This window comes from Solanum lycopersicum, chromosome 8 (assembly GCF_036512215.1).
Source record: "Solanum lycopersicum chromosome 8, SLM_r2.1".
NCBI lineage: Eukaryota > Viridiplantae > Streptophyta > Magnoliopsida > Solanales > Solanaceae > Solanum > Solanum lycopersicum.
Genome location: NC_090807.1, coordinates 50598743 through 50624354, shown reverse-complemented (window position 1 = coordinate 50624354; position 25612 = coordinate 50598743). Strand labels below are relative to the sequence as shown.

The window sequence follows — 25612 nt, the reverse complement described above, 5'->3', positions numbered from 1 at the left end:
AAAATTACTCATTTTCGGGATTTGCCGAAAAATATAAAAATTTTAAAAAAATGTAGATTGAAATGTTACTATATTTATTTGTGAACTTTTGATGTTAATTTATATTTTTTTCATACTTTTCATACTTTTTATTAATCAATTACTCATTTTTGAGATTTATCGAAAAATAAAAAATCTAAAAAAAATTTGAAATGTTAGATTTAAGGTTACTATATTTATTTGTGAATTTTCGGCATTAATTTTATATTTTTTTTCATATTTTTTATTAATCAATTACTTATTTTCGGGATTTATCGCAATAATAAAAATTAAACAAAATTGCTAAAAATGGGTCGGATAGTGAATTTAAAAGGAATTGATTTATGGGTCGGATTAGATGTTTATGAATCCAGATAGCTTTCCATTTCATAAAAAATGTTATGTGGTAAGGCCAAAATGATATGTTAATTCCATGTGGCATTTAAAGAAATGAAAAATGAGTTGGATATGTCCAACATGGCAACTAACGCCCATAAAGGCATATTTGGACCAAAAGTTGGACGGCGGGGCATGAGTGAACTCAACTTTAAACGGAGGATATATCTAGACCTTTTAAAATAGTTTAGAGGTATATTTGACCATTGCTCCTAAGAAATAATAAAGTGTAGTAGAAATCTCAATAATAGAGTTCTCTATTCATATGGTCTATTCTTCTGATACACACTAAACATTTAAAGCCATTAGCTTTAAATAGATTACGTAGTAGTATGACTCCTATCATATGAAATTTAAATTTTCATCATAACATTGGGTTGATTTTGAAAAATACTCACGTCCTCTTCACCATCATCTTCCACTGTTCATTAATTATTAAAATAAAAAAATCCCATTAATTTTGAAATTAAAAAGAATATCTAAATTTTAAGTGTAAAATTTAGGCAGTCATTTTTGAAAATTGAAGTTAGCATGTGCATTTAGAATCCAGAGAGTGAAACTCTAGAAATAAAGTTAAATTTGGATCACACGTTTTTTTCATTTCGTTTCATCTAGCATTGAATTCAAATCTACGTGTCATTGTATGCATTCAATATTCACCATGCGCCACTAATTTCTTCAATTCCTCTCTCATATCCACTTTTCATTTCTCCGATTTCTACTCTACCGGAGAAACCATGACGGCGAATCTCCTCCGATTCTCTCTCTCACACGATCACAACCTCACTTCCAACTTCATTCGCTCCAATGCCAACCACGAACGACGCAGCTTTTACTTCAATCCATTCATCCATCAACGACGTCGTACTAGTCAGCTATTGCTGCGGCGCAATGCCGTATTCGCCAAGGCTGTTGAGTTCAATGTTACGCCGAGCGGAAATGAGCAGCAGGTACAGTTGAAAAATGATGAGACGACGGCGCTGCTAGATGTGAGCGGGATGATGTGCGGCGCGTGTGTCTCACGTGTCAAGGCGATCTTGTCAGCGGACGACAGAGTTGACTCGGCTGTGGTCAATATGTTGACCGAGACAGCTGCGGTTAAGTTGAAAGCGGATGCAGCTGAGACTGGTTTGGCGGCTCAAGAGTTGGCTAAGAGGTTGACGGAATGTGGTTTTCCGACCAAGAAGAGGTCATCTGGATTAGGAATCGATGCCAAGGTGAACAAGTGGAAGGAAACGGTGAAGAAAAAGGAGGCCTTGCTTATTGAGAGTCGTAATCGAGTGGCTTTCGCTTGGACTTTGGTTGCTTTATGCTGTGGAACTCACGCAGCTCATATATTGCACTCTCTTGGCATTCATATTCACGGTAAACTTGCATAAGATGCACTATTCATCTCGTTAGTGAATATACATGTTTGCTAGTTCAGAACAACAACGATTTGAACACTTGATTTAACAGTTCGTAAAAAATGTTGAAAAGAAAAAAAAGGAAATACTCTTACCTGGTTCCATAATGATCAATGTGATATCCAATTCAGCTTGGAAAGAAGCATCCAGTTCCATAATGACTATTATTATATCCTATTCAGCTCGGGAATATCGGTACCAAAGGCTAAATAGCTAGTGTTTGATGAAATTTTCTGTTTTGGATAACTCAGACTAGTTGATCTACATTGCTACAGGTTCAATGTTGGATATACTGCATAATTCTTATGTCAAAGCTGGATTGGCAGTTGGGGCTTTATTAGGACCTGGACGAGGTTAATCACTACTTGTTTATTCTATTTTGTTTCCTTCTTAATTGGCTGTTACTTTCTCCTCTGTTTGTATTTTGTCCGTTTTCTTATTTGTTCAAGTTCCTTTGTTTTTTTTTCTAGTTAACTGTAGAAGTAGACTAAATCAAATGGGTACGATCATGTGACTGAATCCAATTTTGACTATCATCTCTGTGGAAGAGAGCTGATAGCTTAGCTTAAAGTTGTTATTTGTAGCATAGAGAATCCTTTTTCAGTTTGCAGGTTAATAGTGTCATGTCAAGGACCCCCCCCCCCCCCCCCCAATACTAGCGTCATTTTTGGCAGTTCTATAGATAGGAGCTATGTAATTTCTCATCTTAGTTCATTACTGACAAAAATAATTTATGCTACAGACCTGCTCTTTGATGGTCTTCGGGCATTCACAAAGGGATCACCAAATATGAACTCTCTTGTTGGCTTTGGATCAATTGCTGCTTTTGCAATTAGTTCTGTAAGAATCAATTGAAGTTTTGCCCTTTATCTTGCTAGCAGCTCTTATTATGATTTCAGCGTCTGTTTTCAGAATATATTAGAAACTCCTTACTCTCTTGAGTTAAGACTGATGTACTGACAACTTCTTCTCTTTTTTAGGTCTCACTGCTTAACTCTGAGCTTCAATGGGAAGCATCATTTTTTGATGAGCCGGTTTGTCTTTTCTTACTTTCCTCTTTACTTCTCTCGAAGTGCTTAAATTTTCTTTCCATTTATTCTGTCACTTAAGTTTTTATTTGCTTGCTAATTTTCTGCTGTTTGGTCTTCCGATTCACAAAGTTTAATGTTATAGGTTGTCGAGGTGGTGCCACAGATACTTTGGCCTTATTCGGCTCAGCCCTTTTTTAACATTTTAAAATCTCAAGCTTCAAATTTTTTTTCCAATGACGCAAGCTTCAAAATATTTTCATCTGAAGTCCTTGCAAAATTCAAATAATGTCATCAGAGTTTCACATGGTCCCATGCCCTCTACTCTAAATCATTAGTCATGCTTTTCTTGACCTGCCTGATGTTATTTTGAAATGTATCCCTAACCACGGAGTCAATTCTCCTTTTGCAATGTTTGAATTTTGTGAAATTCCATAAATCTCAAACCATTCTCCATCTATCAATCATTAACTTTCACTATGTAGTTCTCATTTGTACTATTTCTCCAATTCATTAAGGTATCGTTTATGCTCTGCAATACCTTCTAATTTTACTTCTATGATGGTCTGTCTCGACCAAAATCAATTCAGTAGTACTAAACTGTTATTTGTTCATTTTAGCAATGAGTTTGCTCATTCAAAAATATTGATTTTAGTACGCAGGTCATGCTTCTTGGGTTTGTATTACTAGGGCGTTCCTTGGAGGAAAGGGCAAGGCTGAAGGCATCTAGTGACATGAATGAGCTATTAGTAAGTTGTTTTCATTGCATGTGATTTAAGAAAATGGATAATGTTCAATATTTGACCATCTCCGAAGGTTGGGAAATCTATTAACCACTGGAGTACTGGTTGATTAAGTCTTTTAGATATTGGAGTTCTCTGAGACAGTAGCATCAATGAGTATGTTATAACCATTGATAAGACTTCCATGGTTACCACCTATTTAAACTTGTTATTAATCAATATGTTGTCCTTGATAGCATGAAATCCAACTTTTATGAATGTTTTGTTTTTTCCAGTAAGTCCTCTGATTTTGAGTTCTTGCACACACTAGTGAACATGTTTTAAATGGAAATGAACCACTCCTACGATCAAATTTTCTCTTGTTCTATTGATGCATTAAAGGGTTCCCTTTCCAGAAATCTACTATCGGTTATTATCAGTTGTACTTCTGGAGTTTGACCTTTTACTTTAAAATAACAGTTATTTTTTAGAGCTTGTAAAAGGTGTTTATGAAGTGGGTTACGGATGATCTAGTTTTAGAAGTTGCATAAAAGCTCTGATCTCTTATTTCTGGTGTCCAGTGTATATTTATTCACACCTATGGAGGAAAAACATTTGTTTAGTGTTCCGAACATTTAAGACTTATGCTACCTAATAGTTGCTCTTAACAAAAGAATAATCTCAGATTATTTTCAGGCTACAGTTTTCTTACTTTATTTAAGCTACACAAGGCTACTTATTATTTTTGATCTGCATATGAAAGAGAATACATTTCACTATTCAGACTAGATTCCCCGAGTCCACTAATGAAGTGCTGAAGAACTAAAATAAATAGAAGTTTGTATTGTACCCTACTTTTTCCTTCTGTATTCATGATTAGAGAAACTTCTATACTTTGTTACTCCTTTTTCTTACGAAAATTTGGTGTGGTTCTTTTGGCAGTCGCTTATATCCACTCAGTCTAGGCTTGTAATTACTTCCTCCGGCAGTGATTCCTCGACTGACGTTGTCGGTTCTGATGCAATTTGTATTGAAGTTCCAACCGATGATATTCGAGTTGGTGATTCTTTGCTCGTTTTTCCTGGAGAAACTATACCCGTAGATGTAAGTCAAATTTTACATGAGTACTTTTCTTTCAGGACTTTATCCCAAGGATGAATGTATGAATATCGTCATTAAAGCAGAATAGAATACATATCTAATTTCCTTGGATTTCATTTATCCAAGCATTTAGGATACTAATGTAAAACAAAGCCATCAACTACTACAAACAGAATATGGAGTCATAGGAATGATATTTTTTAAAGTTCTCCCGAGGATTGAATAGGTAATTTTGGACAAATGAGTTATTTGTCCTGTTTAAAGAAACTGACTAATTATTAGCTTAAAAGCATTTAAGGCACCTTTTTCAGTCGGTTGTAAGGAATACAAATGCCTATTCAAGGCTGTTGAGTTCTGTTTAAAATACTTGTTTTCTTCTGTTTGTTGACTAGGCATGCAACATCTTACATTCTCAAATGATAAATCAAATTGCCTCTGCAGGGAAGAGTTGTTGCAGGTCGAAGTGTTGTGGATGAGTCTATGCTTACTGGAGAGTCTCTTCCGGTGTTTAAAGAGAAGGGTGTTTCTGTCTCAGCTGGTACAATTAACTGGGTACGGTGGTTTTAAGATTCTATCAATCAATCAAATATGATACCCCAACTAGTTGGTTTGAGATATATTAATCCTCTACGTCCCATCTGATCTGTTCGGACATGGTGCCAAGATATTACATGTATAGATATGCTACTTGCAATTTTCTGATGTAAACTAGTTTACTACCCCACTGTGTCATCTGTAACAAAATGAGGTTTCATGACCTTTTAGAATGACTTAATTATTATTATTATCAACATAGGAATAGGCTATATACCAACTTATAAACATTTGAAGAGACAATAGATTTCAAAAATGTTAACTGATCCTTGTTAAGGTTATATACATGACGGTGCATTAGATTTGCGCCAATTGTTTTCAGAGTTCTTAGATTGTGCCTCTTATAATGATTCAAATGTTAGTTGATGAACACCTTATGATGGTAGAACTACATTTACATTTCTGATTATATTATTTTATTTTGAAGTCCTTGTTGTTATGTTTCAGGACAGTCCTTTGAGGATTGAGGCCTCTTCCACTGGTTCCAATTCAACAATTTCCAAGATTGTTAATATGGTCAGTACACTTTTTCTTAGAGATGTTTCTTCCTTCCAAATAATATTTGTTGCTTGGAACATTTTCTAGCATTTAGAAATTTAGAACCTTGAGGAGGGAAAACAGATAACGAAGGGAGGCTTCTTTGTTAGGGAGTCAAAGCTACTATCCTTTAGAGGCAAAATACTACTCCGTAGGTGATTTCTTCACATCTAATCAAGCCTCGAGTACAAAGTTACCTGGTACTTGGTGGTGGGAGATATTAGTTATGCTGTGGAATTTGTCGAGGTGTACGCAAGCTGGTTTGGACAAAACGGTATAAAAAAAGATTAATGCTACTATTTTGTTGATGTAATGACAAAAAGCTTGAGATTGCAAATTGATCACACCGTCTGAAATTCATTCAAAATAGCGTATAAGCTAATTCTGGTGTTTTTTCATTGAGTGTAGTAGTCCAATCTTGTAGTGTCTGAACTTCCTTTTTTTCTCAAGTACATGTTACTCTTTGACAACTTGAATCTCACTTGATTTTTTTTTGTTTGAAATTGAAATCCTTGGAGAAAAGTTTTGGTTGTTAGAATCTCATAGGAGAACAGGGTTATTTCCAATATAATGTCCATATTGTCGGAGAAAGTTTTTCTTGTCAAAATGGATAGCAAAGAAAGGTGCTCTGCTACTCTGAGTTCAGTGCCATGAACCTTAAAAAGAAGAGGTGCAGTGCCTCTGGAACATTCACTGAGAATGGCACGGAGCTACTAGAATGGTCATTAAAAGAAGTTGCAACGTCAATAAAATAATGACACCATGAAGTGGCATCTTATCTCTGTACAGTCACCAGAAAGACACACAGTGCTACCATAAAATGAACAAACTCAAACTAGCACTATGCTACAGGTATCATTACCGAAAATAAGATTGGTACTGCTAGAACAGTAACCATAAAGAAGAAAGATAGTAATTCGGCAAAGATAGAAAATTTGGCTAGGTAAACAATATAAGGTAGAGTCAGTCAGTAGGCAGAAGTTACCAAGTCTCCACCAAGATCGTGGAGGTCTTGAACTATGTGAGAGAATAATGAAAAGAGAAAATATACGCACAATTTGATGAGATGAAATAGAGGACACCTATGGTAAGTGTTATACAATTAATATTTTATCTGTAATTGATGAGGGATCTTCTTGATACTAACTCTAGCATTCAAATAAATTATTACCTTACTTCTAACCAGTGTTTCCAAAGGTGTTTTCGGGGTGGTCTTGGGGCAATATGTTGTCATGACCCAAGCCACAGTGATTGACACCCACACTAACCTCCATTGGGCAAACCAAATCTTAACAACTAAAAAAATACTATAACCAAATAAGTAAACATAATTAAAAACATATCACGAGAAATAAGAGTCTCAAAATGAAATAAAAAATAAAGGGCTAAACCCATTGGCGGTCACTTTAAGTTGACACCAACTTTCACTTAAAACATCTTAACTGAGGTTTATTCATTTTGAACAACTCATGTCGGATCCCGATGTGTCATTTTGACGCTTTTATTTACAATCAGCCAAAATATGTAATGTGTGTTACACTCCTCAAATGACATGTAAAGTGACCAATTAAATGACAACATTTGTCATTTGTGTAATGAATTTTGAGTAAACAAAAAGTGGCCAATGAAACATATTTATCCAAATAATTTACAGAAAAGAAATCTAATCAATTAAAAATATTTGCAGTAGCACCCGCTTGCCTTTTGATTGTCTTCTCCAGACTACCCCATACCTCTTTGCACAAAACAACCTCAAGGTAAAAAGTCAAAATGACACATCGAGGCCCAACATAAGGTGTTTAAAACGAACAAACCTTAGTTGAAGTGTCTTTAAGTGTAAATTTATGCAACTTTAGGTGGCCGCCAATGGGTTCAACTTAAATAAAAGATGCGGAAAATCTAAACTATTGCATCCTCAAAATTCAACAGTCATTGTACTATGATTCTAAATATTAAATGTCTAAGAATAGCAAACACTAAATTAAATGTACTAATGTCCAGTGTCATTAGAAGATCTGCTCACCCTCAGATCTAAAATGTATCTGCGCTAGATGCGTTGTCCCGTAAGAGTTTTTGGATCACAGTCAGCCCTCAAAAGAAAGTGTAGGAGTAGCATAAGTACAAACACTATGTACTCGTTGCATCATAGCCCGACTAAGATTAGTAACATATATAAACACAAGCCAATATATGGGGGCATAAGTAACTGGACCAATAAGTCTCACAATCAAGAAATCATCAACAGCATAGGGTTATTTCATCACACAAAAGTTTTCCATGATCACACAAAAAAACTTTCTTGAGCATTTTTTATGCTCAAGAAATCATTTTTATTGGTTTTCTAGATTCCCCAATCATCATAACAAGTATTTAGGCATCAATTTCATCCCAAGAAGGATAGATAGTCAACTTAGAATAAACACACTCTAATTACATCAAGCCACATGCTTTCCCACAAAATCATGAGTTCTAGGGCTCTAACCCATAATTTACCATTAAGATCATCTCATTGGATTCTAGATGGAAAGATTGATGAAAAATACTCAAGTCTAGAGAAAATTGCCCCCGACCTTGAAAATTCGCCTTTGGATTCTCGGTTTCAAATATTTCAAGTCATGGGGAAAGACTTGAGAAAACTGACTTAAAATGTACATTCTGCCTTGCTTCATCCGACTCATCTACTGGCGCTACAACAAGTCCCTGCTCACTATGACAGTCTCGCTGCAGCAAATACCCCTTAATCAGTAGCTCGAGGAAAAACAGAGTTCAACCCAATTTCACAACTCATTTTCCCATTACACGACGTCATGGCATAAAAACAAATGCATAGAGCATCATCATACCCTTCGAGGTGGCCCAGTGTTTTGGGCTTGGGACTTCCATGTTGGAGGTCTGAAGTTTGAAACCCCTTGTCAGCTAAAGGAAGGGGTTTGCCTTCTGGGTTGAGCTTGTCGCACCGGGCATGCCTAGTGCAGGTTACCTCTCATGTGTGGTTGTGAGTTATTGCATAGGAGTGGGGGTTTTACCCTGTTCAAAAAAACATCACAACTACTCTTTTCGAATTATCTACACAATCAGAGAGCCTCCTACGAAGGTGTAGATCACTAGGTCACCTCCTAACGGAACACAACACAACATAACAACACAAGATCATCAAAATAATAAAGAGACATCAGTGTTAAAACCTCTCTATTTTGAGTTCTTACTAGCTCAAAGCATTATGGTAACTTTAATAAGGGTACTATGGCCCCAACCTTCATAACGTACAGATGTACCTAAACTGCTTCGGGGCTCAAATGAAAGGCGTAGATCCATAGGACCTACATCCTAGAATTTGGGGCGTAAGGCCCATGTATAAAAGGATACCCCCTAGCTGTTGAATTTATTTTTTATTGTTTTCAAAGTATTTTTCTACAAATCATGTTTTTATTATTCGTGTAATAATCTTTATACTTAATGCTATCATGTTTTCATGTTGTAATGATCTTCTCTTTTTGTTTTTGAGAAAGGTAACATGTTGTAATGATCTTCTCTAAAATATATAAAAAAGAAAGAAAGCAACTCTCATAGAAAATGATACTATCATAAATAAAATTTCAGATTATTTTAAAATTGATGAGATTGAGATTCAATAACACTATATTCTTGAGGTAAGTTATCCACTATTTGTGCTCTTATACCTTTTTTACTTATCCCTATTTAAAATGTATAAACAATAATTTGTGCAAATAGTACATGAGGGTGGGAAGGACTAGTAGATGCGGAGGTCAACGATGATATAGATGAAAAATTCCTTTAAAGATGATCTCCACTTAATACTTTTCTCAAATAATAATTATAACAATTTTTTATATTATTGGTGATTTATTTGCAGTATTATTGAAAATTCTACTTTTGCTTATATTTTTAGTGATAAAATTGTAAAATTGAAGATATATTAGATATTTGAGGCTTATGCCTCGCCCCATGCCCCTGCCTTTTAAAACAGTGCTTATAACATCCTCTAAAGGTGCCAAATAGGAAAATGTTCAACCATGGGAATATAGTCTGTTAGAATAGGAATAGGTTTATTTAATCCTATTGAAATAAAAATAGGTTTATACAATCCTGTTAGAATAGAAATAGGTTTATACAATCCTATTAGAATAGAAATATGTTTATACAATCCTATTAGAATAGGAATAAGAATAGTAAATAATACCCTATTTGATAAAGAATTGTATTCTAGGGTCTATAAATAGGGTCTCAATGTAATAATATAGACATGACAACAATTCAATAATATTCTTTTCCTATATTTCTCACATGGTATCAGAGCCTCTATGATCTTGGTAGAAAATCAAAGTGCATCTGCTATCGGCGGGCGGCTATTACTCATATATGCCACCCGTCCGGTCAATGATTATGTTGGCAAAAGTTGGTCACTGTGTATCTTTCTGGTGGCTACTTTTTCATATTTAATTTTCGTAGCACCGTGCCATCATTCAGTGACTATTTTCTTATATCTAATTTATGTAGCACCGTGCCATCCTTCCGGTGACTACTTTAGTTAATCTGTGTAGCACCATGCCATCATTCACATGACTACTTTTTCATATTTAATTTGTGTAGCACCGTCCATTGTTCTGGTGACTACATTTTTTTTTGCATATCAGATTTGCATTGCATCGTGCATCTCTTCGAACTACTTTTCATATTTAATTTGCGTAGTATCGTGGGTTTTTTTCCGAACTACCTTTTTATCTGAGTTGCATAACACAGTGTCTTTTCAGTGTGTCTTTTCAGTGACTCCTCAGATATGATTTGTGTAGTTCCATTCGTTTTTCGGTGACTCCTCAAATCTGATTTGCGTAGGGTTGTGCCATCATTCCAATACTACCGCTATAATTTCTATTTTTCATTAGGGTCGTGCCATCATCCGACCCTACCCATATTATTTCTTTTTTCAATAGGGTCGTTCCATCAATTCGAACTATCCTATATAATTTCTATTTTCTAGTTAGGTCGTGACATCATTCAGACCCTACCTAATAATTTTATTTCTTAGATTATGACCACTTTTAGCCATCAAATCTAATACTCCGGCATATGAGCATGTTCCAACCAGTTTTTTAGTGACTTGTTCAATATCAACTAATTTATTGAATTCCAACATGATCCATATACTTTATACTAGGTTTTGAGCACTTTGTTGCTAAGGGGAGTTTAGTAGCCTTGTATGTCGATTATGTGAGTCACTTTATGGCTTGAAGAAGTCTTTGCAGGTTTAGTTTGGAAGTTCAACACTGGAATCTTATCTCTGACATTATGCATCAAATCCAGTATTTAATGAGAAGACAAACACGTTGAGATTGACTATCAATTTTGTGAAGTCGACTGATCAACTTGCGGATATCTCACCAAGCCTCTCATCGGTCCTCGTGTTAATTACATTTGTAACAAGCTCGGTACATGAATTGTATACACTAGCTTGAGGGGGAGTGTTAGAATAGGAATAGGTTTATATAATCTTATTGAAATAGGAATAGGTTTATACAATCCTATTAGAATAGGAATAGGTTTATACAATTTTATTAGAATAGAAATATGTTTATACAATTCTATTAGAATAGGAATAGGAATAGTAAATAGTACCCTATTTGATAAAGGATTGTATTCTAGGGTCTATAAATATTGTTTCAATGTAATAATGTAGACACAACAACAATTCAATAATATTCTTTTCCTATATTTCTCACATAGTCCATTAGTTTTAACTAATTCTTTGAGCAATTTAGTAGTGCCCGACCACTCGGCCTAAAACTAGAGGATTTGCAAGATCATCGATGCATGTAGTTTGGATCAAAGGAAAATGAATCTTGGTGATTTCACCTCAACTAGGGTGTGACCTAGTGGTCAACAAAGTGAGATCTGAACACTAAGAGATTTCTTTCCATCGGTTCCAGCAGAGTTAGTAGATATATGTGTTGGTGAGAGGTAGCATGTATCCCATGAAATTAGTCGAGGTGCACACAAACTAGCCCAAACATCATTATTATGAAAAGAAAGTAAAATGAACCTTATATTTTTTTATTGTACTTGTAAATGTTTTGGGTTATTGTGATTTGGATCAGCATATTTTTGCTGTCTATCTGTTGCAATTTACACGTATTGAGGAGGTTCCGGCACATGTGGAATGTAGTACTTGCCAGTTGCCAAGATGAAGGTGCTATGATTATTTACTCCTAACTGGCAACCAAAAGCTGAGAGACTCTTTGTTTTCTGAAATCTCAACTACACCTATTTTCTTGAAGAGCTTAACATGTTCTAAAGCTTGTAGTGGCGCCATCTTTGAATTGCAGTTTTCAAATAAATGTGTATTATAACTTTCTGTGCTGTATAGGGATTTTGAGATTCAATTAATGTTTATGGAGTTCTTTATGCGACTCCCTTGGATGTTTGACATGCATTTGTTGTTTACCTATAGCATTTATTTCCTGGATAGAGAATATTATTTCCTCGGAGAATTTCACCTTGAATTACTCTTTCTAATATAAGCAGTTAAACAAAAGTGTGTACCCATCTTTTGACACAAAAGTGGCTACTGATCCTGAACTAGAATTAGCAGTTGTGGGGCCACTGCCTGTTAATGTTGATGCGTAAAACTTAGGAATTTATGAGCTTATATGTAAATTTTCTAATCTTACAGGTTGAGGATGCCCAAGGCCGTGAAGCACCAATTCAACGACTAGCAGATACAATTGCTGGGCCATTTGTTTACAGTGTGATGACATTATCAGCTGCCACATTTGGGTTCTGGTAACAAGTTCACTCTTTCCTTATTTTATCACAAATATGTTTAAGAAACAGTTGACTGCTCTTTTAGTTAATTAGGTATTACTCCCTCCGTTTAAAAAAGAATGGCCTAGTTTGACTTAGAACGGAGTTTAAGAAAAGAAAAAAAACTTTTTAGTTTTGTGGTTCTAAATTAAAGTTATATCAAATGTACCAAAATGCCCTTTAATCTTGTGATCATAAACATGCCACGTGGAAAGTTAAAGTTGTTGCCAAAAAAGAAAAGGGTCATTCTTTTTTAAACAAACTAAAAAGGAAATAAGGACATTCCTTTTGAAACGGAGGAAGTAATAGACAAAAGATAGGTACACATGACCAAACTAGAAGAAGAGTTGGAAGATCTAAACAGATACCAAGTTTCTGAAATGATTGGAACAATGGTGCTCGGTGTCTTCTCATGGATGATGTTAGTGGTGTGGAGATGTTCCTAAAGCTATTTCTTGAAACCGTGTTTTTCCTCCTTATCAAGCCACAAGCTGTTGTATTATGTATCTATGTTCGACCATTCCCATGAGCTATAATTGCGTCTGACTGCATGTATTTTCTATTATAAGGTGTACTTGAAGTATTGTTTAAAGTAATGTAACCTTAGTATGTCACTTGGCACACAGGCATTGGTTCACTAAAATCTACCTCCTGAAATTGAGTCAAATCAGAATCAAGTTCAATCAGACTAAATTCGACACCTAGTTTGCTCAATAATTCCTTAGCACAATTATCCTTGGGATCTTCAATTTTTGTTTGAAGACAACGGAGGGGGAGAGTCTAGTGGTGAAGGACGTCCACCTCAACTATGAGGTTGGAGGTTTGAGTAACCGAGGAGCGAAGTGGAAAAACCACTGTCGTGTTCCTAGGTAGGAGGGATTTGAGGATGGTGCTTACCATAACCCTTAAAATAAAAACATTTGTGTTTGTAATAGTATACTAAAGAGTAAATGCTACCAGCTTTGAGCAATAGAGTTCTTGATATTCCTATATTTTTCCTTGAGTAAGAAAAAATTATTTCATTGATATTGAGTGCCACAACATTTACAGGGATCTCTCACTCTGGTTCCCCTAAAAACTATTTCAGGAAAATCAAGGCTCAAACTAAGTTTTTTTATGACAAGGAAAGTATTTGCAGCTCTAAAACTTGAAGCTCTTAACTTAATCTCAGTACAATGTTCACGGACTAGGCATTCTATGGTCTGGTTCCTGTTTTTGAAAATACATATGTTCCATCCTTGTGGTAAACATGTGTCATATAGAGCAGTCTTCTCCAGTTCCTTTTCATAATCCGCTGATTTTTGAGACCTCTAGGACAGTGGCGTGCAAGGGATTTCTTGTAAGCAGTGTCGACATTTAAAAAAATAAACAACAAATTTTTTTTTGTTGGTACATTAGGAAGGACCAGAAAAGTTTAAACTCATATTTTTTTATGGCCGTGGTGTTCGGGCCAGCTTTCGGGCACCTCGACTAATTCCACGGGATACTTGCCACCTCCCCACCAACAACATGTACATGTAACTCTGTCCACCAAGACTAGGACAAATGGGAAGAATCACCTAGTTTAAACTAATTCATAAGCTACATGGCTAAAATTTGCCATTTGGTGAAACTCTATATCCTTGATTGCCTCTTCCTAGATTAGTAAATCTTCTTCCTGTTTGTGCCCTTTGATTGCCAGGAAAGCGGCACATTGAAACATCTTCAATCTTCATCATTAGCCCTCTGGGCAGTGACATTGTATGTCCTCCTTATTGATAAACTTGATGGCAAGTAGGAAGCTTGTTTCCCCTTCCAAGTCTCTGTATCTAGGTGTGGGCCTTTGGTTCTTTATTTTTTCACTAGTGTGTGCTGAATACCGACCGTATTAGTTTGGTTTGGTTCAACTTTTTCAAGTTTGTTTTTTTAATTCGGTTCTTTGTTTATTTCGATGAGACGAACTAAAGTACAGATACATTATAATAGCAGTTGTTTAAGACTAACAGAATCTAATTCCATAAGACATGAACGACTTAACATTGAATTTAAGCTTGTATTTGTTTAGCATAAAAAAGTTATCAGAATGCATAAGATAGGACAGTTGGTTAAAGTAGCTGAGAACTTGCAATTCATTATGTTATTATATAAAAGCTTTTATGATCACAGTTTTGTAATGAAGAGGCAAAAGAAACAGTAGTTAAGGATTTTTGCTGGAAAAGATAATAAAAGAAAGAGTATAACTAGTGAGCATGATAAAAGTTCGGTTCTTCAGTACCGGGACCCTATTACCAAGCACTGAACTGAATACTGAAGTATAGAGGTAATAGAACCGAAATCAGAACTGAAGAACTTAATTAATTCAGTTCGTTCTGGTTTTTCGGTGTTTATGCCTACCCCTTTTTGTATTTCATTTCTTTTGCTAAAACCCCTTTTTGATGCTCCATAGTTCTGTAACGAGACTTGAAGTAGATTTTACCTTGCTTGAGTATCCTAACATCCACTACCTTGATCATTTCTAAAATTATTACCTCCACAAGCAACATCTCCAGTTTGCATTTTGATACCACCGTCAATGTACAATTTATCTTCCTATACAAGAAACCTAGCTATTAGTTTGGGAATAGGGTTTGACTAGGAGACACGTCAACAATTTCCCTAGCATACTTCATAATTTGTCTGATTCAGGGAAGTACATGTGTCGATCCCAACAAAAAACAAACACAGTAAAGCCATCAAAAAACACAAGTATGAAACTACAATTCTCGTCTGCATGTTTTCATACTTTGCAATGTGTTAATAATAGTCTCACTAGATATAGTACTAAATACATCTTTTTCGACATTGTTTTGACTCATCGTCCCTTTCCTCAAAGTTAGATGAACTTTGAAATGTTGAACTTGGTTTTGAAGGGTCAGAAGGTGCTTTAGCAAATGATATCGTCATTGAAAGTTAAACTGAATTAAAAATTTAAACATAAAGTTCAATTCACAAAGAAAAATAGTGAATGTGGTTTAGTTTCTCCTTACAAGGAAGGAGGTCATTGGATCAATCCAACCTGGCATTTAATTAGTAAGGACTAGTATTGCTCAAAAATTTTAAAACAAAAGCAAGCTATCGAGGTTTTTGAACCGGGCGTCCTTCAGAAATTTTATCCACCTAACCAGAGAACCTGGATGCAACTTGTGACAAATGGTGTCATTTCTGTCTTTATTTATACTATTTTTTATTTTGCATGTTATTGATATATAAAAGTAAGATTTCCTGATGAGGTGGTGTCAGATGATACCACATATATCAAGGTAAATCCTTCCCTGATCTAGGGCATCATCTGATAGAGAAATCCTAGAACAGCACATTATACGAGCTTTGGTACAAGTATTCAAAATATAGGTGATCAATGATTAGTTTCCAAAAAATATATAGTTGATCAATGATTGTGGAATAATTTGGCAGCAGCAGAAAATGAAATCCTTGATACTCTTATTTGGTTACTTTTAAGTCTCTCTAACAATGATTTAATAAATTTACTACTTCATCAAAACTAATACTCCCTCAGTTCCATTTTTTATGGCATCATTTGACTTGGCACAATATTTAAGAAAAAAAGGAAGACTTTTTAAATTTGTAGTCTCAGATATTTGTGTGGTTGTAAATCATTTCATTAAGGGTAAAAAGAGAATTTTAAAGTTAAATTGTTTCTAATTATAATAAGGTGACGTTCTTTTTGGGACGGACTATAAAGAAAAGGGTGCCAATGGGACAGAGGGAATAGCACATTATACAAGTTTTGACATAAGCTTTCAAAACATAGATGATCAATGTTCTGCAATAACTTGGTAGCAGTAGAAATGAATCTTTGATACTCTTATTTGGTTACTTTGAGTCTCTCCAACAATGATAGCATGTTCTGGTACTGTATATATTTCATTTTACGGGGAAGTTACTTATAATTTTCTGTTGTTTGATAATTATTGCTCATTCTATAGGTATTATGTTGGGTCAAACATCTTCCCAGATGTTCTATTGAATGATATTGCCGGACCAGAAGGAGATCCTTTGCTTCTGAGCTTGAAACTTGCTGTAGATGTATTGGTGCGTCATGATGAACCATTTTATATCAGTGCCTTCCTAACGAATTTAAATTGCTTCTCTGTTTCCCTTCTATCTTTGTCTAGAAAAGTCATTCTCTATTCTGTCAGTTCTTGTTAGAGGCTGCTGCTAATTTGTTGGAAGTTATAAATGATAGACAATAACTTTTGGAGTTATCATTTTAGCTTGTCCAAATCTTTGTGCTTTGTCAGTTTGTCTGCTGGTCACATCTGTGCTTCTCCATTTGCTCTTATGATATAACTGGTGAAGGAAGATTTGTCCAATAACTTTAGGATGAAGAAATTGTAGGAGTAATTAAACTTCAGCAGAAGCTTCATGAAATGGCCCAAAGTAGAAATCAAATTGTAAAATTTAGTAATCAAAAAGAAAAACAAAAACCAATTGTAAATTTAAACAAAAGACATGTTATGAATGGAATTACTGCAGAAGGCTGCTTTTCGATGCTGTTGCTTCATAAATATGGTATCATTATAGGTAAAAGCACAAGAATTGCTTGCCTGCAGGAAGAGTTTGTGCTATCTGTCTACTGAGAGTAAATGATTTGTAATAACATGCAACTTGTTTAGCCAATGGACTACTGAGGAGGTGATGGGGTCTTTTGGATGCTGTGTGTGGAAGAACATCAGAAGGATGTGGCCAGAGTTCAATAACAATATTTATATTAGTGTGGGCAATGATCTGAAAAGGGATTTCTGGAATGAAATCTGTAAAGGGGATGATAGCCTTGGGAACTTATTCCCAAACTTCTAGACCTTGAGCTTACAAAGATCTGCTACTGTTGCCGAAATATGGAGCCAACACGGGTGGAACTTGGTGTTCAGTAGGGCTTTGAATGACTGGGGAATTGATAATGTGGCCGGGCTACTAGAGGTGCTTAACACCCCCCATCAGCCATATCTGAAAGGATAAACCAATTTGGAAGCTACATAGCAAAGGAATGTTCACAGTTAAAATCTTGCTACTGGAGGATAAATGTTAATCAGTCAGTGACTAAAAAGTGGCCTTGGAAACTAGTGTGGAAGACAAGAAGCCCGTTAAAGTATCATGTTTTGTCTGGTTGGTCATAAGAAAAGCTTGCCTTACTCATGAGGCGTTACAAAAAAGGGGATGCAGTTTTGCTCAAGATGCTTTATGTCTGAGCAGAAAGCAGAAGTAAATAGTCATTTGTTCATTCACTGTAAAGCAGCTTCAAAATTGTGGAATATGTTTGTGTATACTAGGGGTTGGCTGGGTGATGCCAAAGACAACTGTTAGAACATGAATAAGTTTATACAATCTTATTAGAATAGAAATAGGTTTATATAATCCTATTAGAATAGGAAAAGGTTTATACAATCCTATTTAGAATAGGAATACAAATAGAGGAACAGTAAATAGTATCCTACTTGGTAAAGGATTGTATTCTAGTGTCTATAAATAGGGTCATCAATGTAATAATGAGACACACCAACAATTCAATACTATTCTTTTCCTATTTCATTCACAGTAAATCAACTTCAAAATTGTGGAAAATGTTTTTGTGTATACTAGGGGTTAGTTGGGTGATGCCAAAGACAACAATGGAGCTCCTTAATAGCTGGGCAAGAATTGGCAACAGAGGGAAAAGTGAAGATTGGTGGAAGACTATTCCAGGCGGTATATGGTGGACTCCATGGAAAGAAAGGATGCTAGGTGTTTTGAAGGACAAAATGATTAGTTTTCAGAAGATGAAAATGAAATGCTTAAGTCTTTTATTTTCTTGGTGTAAGCTAGAGTTGATAGGGGAAAGCACAGAGATGGTCGATTTTATAGGGAACTTGTAATACTGTAGGTCTTTTTGATGCCACTACCCTGTGTAATGTAAGTTTCCAATTCATCATCCTTGGATGATGATTTTTTGTGAATACAAAGTTACTCTTATCTCAAAAAAGAAAAATCAATTGTGATACCGGTCAGCAGACTTACTATGGTCATTTCACCTAGTCTATTCTTATTCTGATGCCTAGCTTGATTGGGACTATATGTCCTCCACTTATAGATGTCCTTAAATGGTATGATGTGATTTTGATTACCATATTATTGTCTTTGATTTTTGACAGGTTGTCTCCTGCCCTTGTGCTTTAGGCCTTGCCACACCAACTGCAATTCTTGTTGGAACCTCACTAGGTACATAATCAGATTTAAATGCTTTTGCTGTAGTTCAAAGAATTTCCTCCATTCTCCCTGTTATGCAGCAGTTGGGGACATACCAGTACATCTTTTGACATTCTTACTCACAAGAGTATTCTCCTTGATGTATCTCTTGCTTTATAGACTAAACTTCTAGAGAAGATTTAGATGTTCCAACCAACAAGCAGAAATATGGGCTCCTTGGCTATCAGAAATGCCAATAATACAAGAAATTGCAGGACCCTACTTCCTTGGCTATAATATTTGTTCAAAGTGTTCAGAATTACACTCTGTGGATTGCATACTCGCCCTTTTATTTTCTGTCTTTAGTTTAGTAGGCAGTAGTTCAGTTTCATGGTGTTACCTTATACACTTCCAAATTGCTAAGCTTGTAATTTTATCTTTTAAAACTATATAGGAGCAAGACAAGGACTTCTTATCAGAGGAGGAGATGTACTGGAACGCTTGGCAAGTGTGGATCATGTCATGCTGGACAAGGTGTTTAGTAGTTCTTCAATTGAATACTTAGTTGTAATGATTACTTCCGCAGCTAAATTTAAAAGATCCGCAGTGATTTATCTGAATTGCAAACCTGATCTCTGCTTGTAACTCTCAGACAGGGACTCTGACTGAAGGAAAACCTGCTGTCTCTGCTATCACATCATTGGGGCATGAGGAATTAGAGATTCTTCAAATAGCTGCTGCAGTGGAGAAAACAACATCACACCCCATTGCTCATGCTATTATTAGCAAAGCAGAATCATTAAATTTGAGTGTCCCTGTCACACGTGGACAATTGGCTGAACCCGGCTCTGGAACCATGGGAGAAGTAAATGGGCTCTTGGTTGCAATTGGAAAGCTGAAATGGGTTCAAGAACGTTTCCAGCAAAAAACAGAACGTTCTGATTTGATGGCTCTTGAACAATCGGTGATGCTTAAATCATTACAGGACAGTCAATCATCTAATCATTCAACAACAGTTGTATATGTTGGTCGGGAGGGAGAGGGTGTGATTGGTGCCATTGCAATATCTGATAAATTACGCGAGGATGCTGAGTCTACAATAAGCAGGTAACGTTGAAGACAATTTCAAGTGTAGATTTTAAATGCATCTTAGAAGTTATAATCATCATTTCTCTCCCCCATGGCCCCACTCCTCACTTTTTTCCTTGCTGCATAGATATGGTACCTATCTTTGATGTGTGGTAGGTCATTAGCTTCTTAATTCTTTTATTTTGAAGTTGTCGTGATGTGGGAATTTGAGGCGATCATCCAGTCTTCAGCCTTTTGAAGAAGTTACTTAAATCATTAAATTGACTTGCCTTTCGCAGTTTTACAAAGTCTAGATTTCTATGAACATGTTGTAGATTGAAACTTATATCATAAAGATTTTACCGATGTTTCCATCAGTTTTCAATTTGAATGGATTCAATATGTAGAGTCTTGCAAATATGTGTTCCACCACCTGCCCGTTGCTCATCCCTTCTCTATTCTTCTAAATTCCTCTCGTAGAACATCTTAATTTTATTCTCGTTTAGTTATCTCATATTTTCTTTTAATTTCTTACCAATTGAAGGCTTCAGCACAAGGGAATTGAAACAGTACTGTTATCGGGAGACAGGGAAGAGGCAGTTGCAACTGTAGCTAAGACAGTAGGCATAAAAGACAAATTTGTCAATGCATCTTTAACACCCCAGCAGAAATCTGCTGCCATCTCAGGTCTTCAAGCTTCAGGTCACCGCGTCGCCATGGTAACTCCATTTATCTGATGAAAACATAAATATACTGTACTTGTCCCTCAAACATATAGAAGTTATCTTGTCCTGCAATACCATGTGCAATTGCGTCGTCGTGGTAAATGCATTTATCCGGTGAAAACCTAATAATATTCTACTTGTCCCTCAAACATGCAGAACAACTGTAAAAGTTACCTCGCCAGTAATACTATTTGCAATTGGCTGCTACCTTTCTCCCAGAAAACTTTGGTTTATATCGTCGTAAAAGTTAACATATAAAAATTGACTTCTACAATTACTTGGCCCTTTTAAGAAATTTGCTTCTCCATGGCACATAACATCCAGTAGTTGAGCTGTCTTTTTGCCCCTCTAGCAAGTGTCATCATATTTCCTTTTTCTCTTAGCAGCTATTCATTATTCTAGTTATCTCTCAAAGAGTATTAGTTTTGTACTATATGAACATATGATTTGCTCAATGTCAGATGCTATGCATGGCCATCTAACTAGAAATTCATTTTGAAGGTTGGCGATGGCATTAATGATGCACCTTCTCTTGCTCTTGCTGATGTAGGGATTGCTTTGCAAGTTGAAGCACAGGAAACTGCTGCTTCAAATGCAGCATCCATTATACTCCTTGGAAATAGACTCTCACAGGTACATGTTCCATGTCATCACATTTGTCCTAAAATAAATGAATTGCTCCATGTCATCACAGTGAGGCTTTTATTTAATTATGTCTATTCAAAAAATATTAATTATCTCTTCACATATTAGTGTTGACCATAAAAATAGTGTAACCTGTACCAAGTTATTTTTTCTTTAATATGTGGTAACATGTATATCATATAAGAGGAATAAATATTTAGTTATTATCCTATTGTGTCTTGTTTTTGCTTATCATTTTCATTGAATGGTCATGAGAAGATGGATTCAAAATTTCCGGTCAAGAAAAAAAAAAGGTGGATATTTTTTATTTGTAAAAAGTTGCTGAATATCATAGCGCAAAGAATAACTTACAGCACGCTAACTTATTTCACTCTATAGTTTTGAGGATTACCGTGAAGAATAGGTTCAGGTGACCGAAAGCAGACTGTACATCCCTCTGTGTGTATATGAGCAATTTCTATGGGATAATTACACAAATGTTCAATGCAATTTGCCTGTGAATTTATTCAGATGAAAAAAAATGATGATGTGCCTTGTCTTGTAATTAATTTTTCAATGCTTCCTAATGTTTTGGCAGGTGCTGGAAGCTCTTGATCTTGCACAGGCAACAATGGCAAAAGTACATCAAAATTTGTCTTGGGCGGTTGCATATAATGTCATTGCCATACCCATTGCAGCTGGAGTGCTTCTTCCAAATTTTGATTTTGCAATGACACCATCTCTTTCAGGTAAATAACATCCATATTGCTTGTTCTGCCTCTTGGTCCAAATGATTTATGATACTTTGTTGTCTAATCACTTATCTGGCATCTTGTTGACAATCCTCTGGAATATATGACCAATATATGGATATTGCTTAGAGGGTTTCCCACCATGGTTTCTTTATTCATCTCTTGGTGATTTTGGAGAAATTCATCCTAAAACAACCTTTAACCGCGGTTTCAAATTGTGAAATAGAATTAACAGCTGTTGCTTTCTTTTTTTCCTGACAGGAGGGTTAATGGCTATGAGCTCAATATTTGTGGTGAGCAATTCACTGTTGCTACAATTCCACGGTTCGCAAAAGAATAGAAAAGAGAATCTTACATATAAACCCGCTCAAAAGGAGCAATAACTTCAAGTTCATCCAAATCATGGAGTTGACATGTAAGAATCTGAATCTGTGAAATCTTTTGTGCTACTCATTCTTGGACTTTGCTGTTATGTATCCATCAGCTGAGAGTAGCTGTAGTGTCATAATACACTAGTGTTAGTTTATAGAGTATTGTCAGCACTATCTTCCATTTGAAAACCAAGGCAATATTGTTGTTAACATTAAGCAAATAAAAATAAATATTTCTGATTATGAGCTCAAATCCTTAAAAGGCCAGAGGAGTCTCAAGTTCGAAATTCCTTGTCAGCGAAAGCAAGGGGTTTGCCTTCTGGGTCGAGCTCGAGCTTGCCTAGTCCGCTTACCTTTCCTATAATTTGCCGGTTGCATAGGAGCTGGGTTTTACCCGTGCACTCAAAGGATAGCAGATCATTGATTTTATTTTGTTTTTTAAAATTACTATGAAACCCAACACCTTTTAAATAATTTCAATTGGGTGTGTTCGTTATTCTAAAGGCCAATCTTGAATCAAACCGTTAAAGTTAAGAATCTTAAGGTGAATGGTGAACAATATTATAATAAACAAATTTCACGGTTCAAGGTAATATTCCGCCATTCTCCGTAGATTTTCTGCTAACAACATCAATTACTTTTTCTTTCGTTGCAAACAAGTAGGAACGGGACTCTGATAGCTGATTGTAGTGACGCCATTTAAAATGTTAGTGTTGGCAAATTTTAGGTTGCTCTGTTGTTCCTTCTCTGCTGCTTCTTTTTCTCCTTTTGGAAAAACAATTAAAAAAATAATTGAGGAATATCACGATTTATATTTAGATTTTTAAAATCTATTTAAAAAGAACATCGCTTTATATATTTAAATTGTAAACTCTAAATAATGTAAGGAAAATATTAGCTCACAAATTTTACCAGCCATAGTGGAGGGATAGATTGTTCTCGAATTTTGATTAGCATTTTGGTCGACCAAAAAAAGACTCACGCATACTAGGAAGATCCAACTTTGAAGGACAAAATTTCATTAATTTTCTTTCCAGTCAAATGACTTTACTTTGGTTGCAATGGAGGAATAACTTTTTATATTCAGTGTGCACGGAGTTCATAGATCACAAGACTCAAAAGATATTTTGGTTCAATATACACCTTTAATATTATTAAAGATAGTAAAATTTAGGTTGAAAATGAGAAATATATTCGAATTTTGATCGAAATTGTTGTTACGATACTAAATTTTATGAAGGATTTTTTTATCTCCGCACTATTTAATAATGTATTTTAGGACATCATAAATATTGCATCATTTTAAATAGTGATGTGTCCACGTGGACACATATATACTTTTAAAATATATTTTTAAAAAGTGCAGAGGGTAAAATGTCATTCTTAAAGTTTGACAATAATGTTAGCTCAAATTGAAATATTTTTCAGATTTTTTCCTGAAACTTATTTTTTCCCTAAAATTTCATATCTATTGAATTAAGAAAAAAAAATTAAAATGAGTTAGAGTTAAGTAGTTAATAACTAATGGATCGACTTTAGTGCTTTTTGCTGAATAAATGTCATTTAAGTACCATTTTACCTATGACGGTAAAGTTTTTGCTTTGTAAGTATCATGTATCTCATAGGTGCTTTAGAGTTGGTTTGACATTTGTTGTTAGGAGGTTAAAAGTGTCTTTTGAGAAAAAGAATAATTTTTTAAAAAAAAACTTAAATGTTTGGTAAATTCTTAAAACAATTTTTAAATAAAAGAAAAAATAGTTCTTCTATTGTTGGAAGAAATTACAAATTTCTGCTTGTTAAAAAAAGGCAAAAGCAGAAAATTATTTTTTTGAAGATTAAAATATCTTTTTCTTGTATACATATTTACCAATATATATCTCATTAATTAATTAGCATATCTCATAAATTTGATCATGTTTCATTCAAAAATATGATAAATATTTTATTTTATTTTATATTTTACATGTTATTTTGCGTTTTTACTTTACAGAATTAGAAACAGAGGTAACAATAATAGTTTTGTAGGATAAAAAAGATGGAGGAGTTTATCTATTCTTGTGGTGAACTTTTCGTATATAGCAGTTTAATTTATGGAATGAATTTTAAATTTATTTTGTTTAATATTTTGGCAAAATCATTTGATGAACTCATGTACTTGTATCAGTTTGTATTAAAAATCCTTCTACTTATGTCTTTGTCATCTAGACCCTTACACTCAATAAAAGATAATATATCAAACCCCTCTGACCATTGACCATGCGTATGTGTCATTAAGATGGTTGAGTTGGCAAGAGAGTGAAGCTAAAGGCCTATTAAGGCAAGTGAGCAAGTGAATGCCGTATTTTAATTTTAAAAATATTTAAATTATAAGAGAATAATATAATAAACTTAAAAAGAAAAAAATATCATTTTTGTTCAACCAACCCATATGTTTTTTCAGCCATCCATCTTTGCCCTACCTTTTTTTTTATTCTTCCAGCTTTTTTTGGCAAAATGGTCTGCTACAGCAGACTCCAGAGGTGGAGGGGAGCCTTTGTACGCCGGAGGCAATGTGTTTCTTGGCCTTCTGGTACGTCGGAGAGGAAGGAGAGCATAGGAGGTTCCTAGTGCTTCACATCGCTCGACAATGGCGAGGAGCCACACCGACAATGGCAAGGAGCTAGTGCGGCGATTTGTGGAGGTTGGAGAAGGACGAAAGAAAAATGGTGAGTATGTGTAATGAAGACCACTACAAGAAAATCGTGAATTACATAGGGATGTTTTTGGGAATTAGTATGAAATTTACAGAAAAATAAGTTTTCTGCCAATTTCATACTAATCCTCAAGAAAATCCCCATATAATTCACTGTTTTCTTGTAGTGGATGTAGACTGGTGAGGGAGATCGTATTTGTAGTTTCCTTGACAAGAGGAGTGGCAACAACATCGACTTTCTTCAGCAGTTGGGACAGTTCGCTGTGAAACTGGATGATGCTAGGAGACTCAAACATTTAATTTAAAATAATAAATTAAAATTAAATTTTTCAAAATTGCATCAAACTTTATGATTTTTCTTTTGTCAAAAAATATATTATTATAAAAAGAGATAAGAATGATGTGGCAAATTTTATCTGACATGGAGTGTGACATCAACGCGATTGAGAGCCACGATGTGTTGAAAAGATTCAACATGTTGAGTTTAGATGGGTTCAGGGGTCCAGATGACAAAGAGGTAAGTAGAATGAGTCACAATACAAACGCATGCAAGTACAG

At 35.1% G+C, this 25612-nt stretch overlaps 1 protein-coding gene across 1 annotated transcript; it reads left to right on the top strand.

Annotated features, from left to right (window-relative positions):
* The first annotated feature begins 931 nt into the window (after nucleotides 1–931).
* LOC101267332 (copper-transporting ATPase PAA2, chloroplastic) lies at nucleotides 932–22605 on the top strand. The gene is made up of 17 exons (XM_004244997.5): nucleotides 932–1779; nucleotides 2096–2173; nucleotides 2563–2660; nucleotides 2801–2854; nucleotides 3511–3597; nucleotides 4513–4674; nucleotides 5113–5223; nucleotides 5713–5781; nucleotides 12491–12600; nucleotides 16587–16692; nucleotides 18789–18855; nucleotides 19277–19356; nucleotides 19475–19929; nucleotides 20435–20609; nucleotides 21117–21248; nucleotides 21838–21988; nucleotides 22253–22605. Exons 1-17 carry the CDS (start codon nucleotides 1152–1154, stop codon nucleotides 22372–22374), a joined length of 2685 nt encoding a protein of 894 aa, XP_004245045.1. The 5' UTR covers nucleotides 932–1151; the 3' UTR covers nucleotides 22375–22605.
* Nucleotides 22606–25612: the final 3007 nt, after the last annotated feature.

Excerpts from the sequence above, each read along its gene's own strand:
- LOC101267332 (XM_004244997.5), top strand. The coding sequence starts at position 1,152 with ATGACGGCGAATCTCCTCCGATTCTCTCTCTCACACGATCACAACCTC. Across the intron at positions 3,598-4,512 it reads GTGACATGAATGAGCTATTA|TCGCTTATATCCACTCAGTC; the intron begins GTAAGTTGTTTT and ends TTCTTTTGGCAG. Across the intron at positions 16,693-18,788 it reads AACTTGCTGTAGATGTATTG|GTTGTCTCCTGCCCTTGTGC; the intron begins GTGCGTCATGAT and ends GATTTTTGACAG.